This window comes from Micropterus dolomieu, linkage group LG01 (genome assembly GCF_021292245.1).
Source record: "Micropterus dolomieu isolate WLL.071019.BEF.003 ecotype Adirondacks linkage group LG01, ASM2129224v1, whole genome shotgun sequence".
Lineage (NCBI taxonomy): Eukaryota > Metazoa > Chordata > Actinopteri > Centrarchiformes > Centrarchidae > Micropterus > Micropterus dolomieu.
The window spans coordinates 35,905,560-35,911,559 of NC_060150.1; the positions used below are offsets into that span (position 1 = coordinate 35,905,560).

Here is a 6,000-nt window from a genome sequence, read left to right on the forward strand (position 1 = left end):
TACACTTAAAAACTCACTTCTGCAATCGGTTTGAGGTTCGAAGATGTTATCTGTTCTCGTGTACCTCGTTTACTTCCTGAATTTCTTCACAGCTTTAGACCTAACTAAAAATGTGGCCTCAAAGGTTATTGTCACAGAGCAAAACATGTTATAGAACTTCTTCTTACACCATTCGACAAATTGATCAAAAACACTTGACAAATATTACACACATAAGCCTTTCCCCACACAGTTTGAGTCCATCTAATCGTTTAACTGTCCTAATTCTCGGCCTCTGTCATACAATGTTTGATCATAACTAATTGAGTTCTTCCCATCTCAGCCGTCCGGAGGAAAGGATGGGGGGGCAGGTTGTGTCGGCAGCTTGTCTGACAGCCAGAGCAGCATTAGAACAGAATTTGATGAGAGAGATGAGAAAGAGAATCACCTTGGTGAGAGCCTAGTGAACATTTCCAATGTTTGTGGGTAATCAAACTGCTTGATTACACCTCTCTCTTTCTCCTTCTAGATCCCAAATCTGGCTCCAACTCCCCTTTATGCCTGGAGGATCTCATCTCCTTCAGCTTCCAGGTTGCTCGAGGGATGGAGTTTCTGGCCTCTCGCAAGGTCTGATACTTGAGCTGTGTATGTGTATGCATATACACAAGTGTGTTTCATATATGTGACTTTTTGTGTTCCCTGTGTTTCTACATCAGTGTATTCACCGAGACCTGGCAGCCAGGAACATCTTGCTCTCTGACAATAAAGTGGTCAAGATCTGTGACTTCGGCCTGGCCAGAGACCTCTACAAAGACCCCGACTATGTCCGCAAGGGAGATGTGAGTACACGTGAGCAATCTGGTTCCAAAGTCCACCGTTTGGAAGTGGTTAGGTTTGTGTTTTTATAATTCATAATTAAGATCACCACTAAAAAACAAAAACCCTTATTTATCAAATTATTATTGACATATTCTAGTATTTAATTTTTATAGTGTTTTTGTATTTTAGAATTCATGAGCTCCATTGTTTCATAAATAATTACCATTAGTCTAAAAAAAACTATTCCAAATAGGGTGCTTTCATATTTTTATACCTGCTGCAGTACATTTACAAGATAAACAACTTTTGCAGACATTTTCTAAAAAGATACTTTGGACAAAAAGGCTGGTTCATGTTTTAATAAACAACTGTAAATTGCAACATTTGTTGTTATTCATGTGGTTGAAATTATGCTACATAAGATTTAAAATGCCATAATTGAGGATTAAAACAGATTGAAAGTCTAGTTTTTTAAACCTAGGAGAATTATGCATCCTTTCACTGCTGCTCTCAACATGAACTTGTTGCTTATGTTTTGGTAATATTAATCAATAATCATCAAGTAACACTTTTTCTCAAAAGGATCTGTGGCCTAATGGCTTTTCAGCCAGCCAAACTTTTCCTCATGAGTGGTCTTTTGTAACCCTGCTGATAGGCCCGCCTCCCTCTGAAGTGGATGTCTCCAGAGTCCATCTTTGACAAGGTGTTCACCACCCAGAGTGACGTGTGGTCCTACGGCATTCTGCTGTGGGAGATCTTCTCTCTGGGTAAGAGCCCGCTTTTGTTCTAAACATATACAGGCAGTGGACATAATAACAGAAACTCTATCCAAAACAAAATCCCTGTAACAAATACTATGATCTTTCATGTTTAAGACCGTGTTTGGAAGATTTTTGAGGTGTGTTCACATATTGATGTACTGACGTGTGTGTTTGTCCAACAGGAGCTTCCCCGTACCCTGGTCTTCACATAGATGAAGAGTTCTGCCATAGGCTCAAGGGGGGAACAAGGATGCGAGCGCCTGAATACAGCACACCTGAGATGTGGGTGGACATGTCACATACTGAAATCAGCCGGGGAGGCAGGGATGTAGTCAAAAGGGGGCCTTCCTGATGTGAGCCAGGTGGTGGTACTGTTAGTTTATTGATTCAAAATTATACACTATACCTGTATGTTTGTGTGTGCAGATACAGCACGATGCTGGCATGCTGGGAGGCCAGTCCCTCAGACAGACCAACATTCCCCGACCTGGTGGAGAGCCTGGGAGACCTGCTGCAAGCGAGGGTTCAGCAGGTCAGAGAAGAAAGAAAGAAAGGTTTTCTCAGCACATGTATATGCTACACAAAAAGACAAAGGCACAAACGTCTCACAAAGTGGGAAAACGTACACGATACGTAATGGGAATCAACCAACTCACTGTCTTGGAGAGAGTTTAACCAGAAAAATAATGGTCAGATAATTTATAACACCAGCACTTGAATAGTCCACGGTGAGGCAGACAAAGATCCTCTGGAGAGAAAGTGGGATTGTGAGAGCAAATCATTACCATGTGTTCTGGAAATACTCTGGGATTTATAGCTACTGGGGAAGATGCCTCCAAAGGTTCTTGGCTTTTCTAAAGCATACGAATTTAGAATAATGCTGGTCGCAAGTTAAAAAAAAGAAAATAATTTATGATTAAATGGTTATGTCAAAGAAAACCCACACCAGCAGACTGGTTTAATGTGATGCATGACATTTTCGTATTGAGACTTCAGGTTAAAGAGCATCAGCTGTATTGTAACCCCCCTGGTTCTCTGCTACACACAGACTCTTTGTTTGACTCTGTTTGTTTGGTTTGGTTTGGTTTCAAAGGCAAACATGTATAATGTAATGCTTTGTACCTGTTGATTTTCTACTCAAATAAAAAGAAAATATAGAAAAAAAAACAAATATCACAATACTGTAAGATCTTACAAATACCACACATGGGAGAAGTTTGCCCTCAGGGATTTCTGCCTTCCAGAAAGACTTACTACTTGGTTAGGGTTAGGCATCAAAACTACTTGGTTAGGGTTAGAAAAAAAAAGGAACGGAAGAAGGACTTTCTCCCAGAAAGCCCTGAAGGCAAACTTCTCCCATGTGCACAAATACACCAAATTTTTCCTTCTCTTGAACAGGATGGGAAGGATTATATTCCTCTGGAATCTTATATAACTGGAGACGCTGGTCGCAGTGAGACCTTCAAAGAAAACCCGCTTGCAGTCACAAACCTGAGGTAAGGAAACATGAGAGAGAAAACAAACACGTGATTTATACTGTATACAGCATGTAGGTCTGAGTCAGCGCACCTTGACTTAAGATGTATGTGTGAGTAAACAAGTATGGTAGAGAAGCGCTGTAGCAGAAAATTACCTACAACAAAAAGGGAGTGAAACGATAGGTGCAGATGTAAAAGTGAAGGTAGAGAGTTATGTGAGGTAACTGAAACTAAATCCAGAAACAACAGGAAACAGGTTGAGAAAGTGGAGACATTTCCAACTTGTGTTTTCAATCTGAATCCAATCCTTCCAGTTACATGAGGGGTATGGCCACACTTCAGACGTTTGAGGAACTGCCCTGCGAGGAGCCAGACAGCCGTGATGTAAGAGCACACCTTCACTTCTGCTTGCATGCCCACACACACACACACACAGACGGGTTGAGATAAAAAAAACACACGCAATGTCACAACAGATGATAGAAGATAAGAAGAGACAAACTCATATGATTTTCTTTTTCTGAAAACTCTCTGACAAGCTGCGTTGTTTGCCCTCTTGGCTGTAGGATGAGCAGAGCGACAGCGGCATGGTCTTGCCGTCTGAGGAGCTGAAGCATCTGACGTGGAATAACGGCACCAAGAACAGGACGCTCAGCAGGTGCTGGCATCTAATCTCTGACCTTTTAACCCATGACTTCCAGACATCTCATCATCTTTGAATCAGCCACTTGTGATACATCTCAAAAGGAAATGATGCATTGATTCTATGAGGCCAAAATCCTACTTTTTTTTTTTTTTTTAAAAGCCCGCATTGTTCAGGAAAATATTTGACATTTTGTAAAAAGATGAGTGGACGGCAGAGCCATCATATAAATCATTTAAGAATCAGTCAATGCAGTATGTTAGCTTAATGCATAATGAACAAGATAACAATTCTCCATTAGCATGTTTTTTTGTGTGTGTGTTTTAGGTTCTTTGCCTTCACTAAGTGCCCGGAAAACCAGGTGCCTTTCCTGTGCAAGGACATCACAGGTCTCTGTGAAGACGAGCCGTCTATCCTGCCGTGTGACTGGGAATCTGACGAGGGCGGCTCCCCTCCTCCTGACTACAACTCTGCTTTTCTCTACCCCTCCCTCTAGCATCTGCTCCTGTCTTATATATAACTCTTTGACAACTTTACACAGGGTATAAATATATTTTCCTGCTCGTCAATTATTCTGCTGTTTGCATCCTCTACCTCATTATAATATCTGCGTGTATTCTTCTGCCCTCTCCTCCTCTCACAGATGTTTTTTCCTCTTCCTTCTTTAACAAAACTTCTTAAACATTTAATCAAACAACTCTTGATTAGACATCTCTTTGCTTTTTTTTTTTTTCTTCACTTCGGTATTATCTTGCATTATTACACATAACCCCTTCCAAGAGCAGCTAAGTATTACTTGGTAGTACTTACCTAATGCATGAATGTATTTACTGACCTACAACTATTAGTGCTTATTGTATTGGTACCTCAAGTGCTGAGCTTTGTGAAGAGAAACACTGCTGTATGAAATGATTGTTTCTCCTACATGGCTACTATATGCTGGAAAAAAGTTTATTATCCATTGAACAGACAGGATGTATCTATCTGTATTTATTTTAATGCTGTAATCATTTCATGGATAAGTCCCTTGTTAATCATCTTACTTCATGATGGTTATAATGTTCAGTTTTATGGAAACTGTTTTAGAAAGGTGCTGATTTATATCCAGCAGCATCACTGGGGGTGGACAAAATATTAGAAACACCTCCAAGTATAACATATTATAAAATACAGCCTGTAAAATCACCATCCAGTTAAATCATCTTTCTAAATCGGTTTCAACAAAAACAAAACCTTCATGAACATTACATTAATTGCAGGGCTGCTGTTAGACTTTAGATAGATATACCTAATAAACTGGCACCTGAGTGTATATTTAATTCTATATTAATTCACAAATGACAAAAAGTGTTTTTTGCTTTATATTTTTATTTACAAAAAATATTGAATGCATGAAGATCAATTCAGTTAAGTGTAGCGTATTCCCCCTCCATCTACTCCATCCCCAAACTATTAGAGCTGAAATTATTAGTCAGTCGACAGAAAAGGAATTGGCAATGATTTTAGATAAATCAATTTCAGTTATTTTTCCAGCATAAAAAAAAATACCAAACATATCCAAATTTCTGCTTCTGAGTTGTGAGGATTTGCTGCTTTTCTTTGTCATAGGTGTAAGTAATTTAATTACATCCACCACAATATTGACATTTAAACCACTGTTCAGAGAACATGCTGTCTGTGTCTGGATACTGAAATCTGATCGCTCAACTGCATTTACATGTTTGTTTTTTTTTCTAGATGCAGATTGCATGTTAACCCATTTTAAAGTGGTCAAAGTGGCTAGTAGACCAGAACAGACGGTTTAACCCTCTTGATCTCACTCTACATGTCATCATTTTCTAGTGTTAGAAAAAAACAACTTTGATGCTGTGCAATCTATTTGTATTTTTTTTTTTAAAGCTGATTAATCAAAGAATTGTAATCCGTACAGTAAAATCAAACCCATGAGACATTTGTGTTGGTTTTATGTTTCTATAAACATGTTTTAAAATATTTCATTTATAGATTTAAACCTGTAATATCCCTATTTGACAAAAAGACAAGATCCTGCACATTTCAGTTTTGGTATTCTTTATTAAAATACTGCTGTACACACAAATATTGCAAAATTTGAGACAATGAACACAAGAGGGGCATAAAACATACTAAGATGGTGATTGTAAGTGTGTTGATGTGGAGGAGGAGATGTTGATCACTAATATTAACTGGAGTGTGTGTGTGTGTGTGTGTGTGTGTGTGTGTGTCTGTCTCATGATGTGGAACATGGTGATACGAGCACTGACATTGTGTTGGCCAAGTTGGGGGGGGGGGGGGGGGGGGG

The 6,000-nt window shown here is 39.2% G+C and overlaps 1 protein-coding gene across 1 annotated transcript in view; it reads left to right on the forward strand.

Annotated features, from left to right (window-relative positions):
* The window catches only part of flt1 (fms related receptor tyrosine kinase 1), a 34,739-nt gene extending 29,110 nt beyond the window's left edge, over positions 1-5,629 (forward strand). Inside the window, exons 21-30 of the mRNA XM_046067010.1 lie at positions 323-431; positions 509-606; positions 696-818; positions 1,454-1,565; positions 1,742-1,841; positions 1,986-2,091; positions 2,958-3,055; positions 3,352-3,421; positions 3,604-3,695; positions 4,008-5,629. Coding sequence (XP_045922966.1) covers positions 323-431; positions 509-606; positions 696-818; positions 1,454-1,565; positions 1,742-1,841; positions 1,986-2,091; positions 2,958-3,055; positions 3,352-3,421; positions 3,604-3,695; positions 4,008-4,176 — 1,077 coding nt within the window. The 3' untranslated portion in view covers positions 4,177-5,629. The remainder of the gene's footprint in view (positions 1-322; positions 432-508; positions 607-695; positions 819-1,453; positions 1,566-1,741; positions 1,842-1,985; positions 2,092-2,957; positions 3,056-3,351; positions 3,422-3,603; positions 3,696-4,007) is intronic.
* Positions 5,630-6,000: the final 371 nt, after the last annotated feature.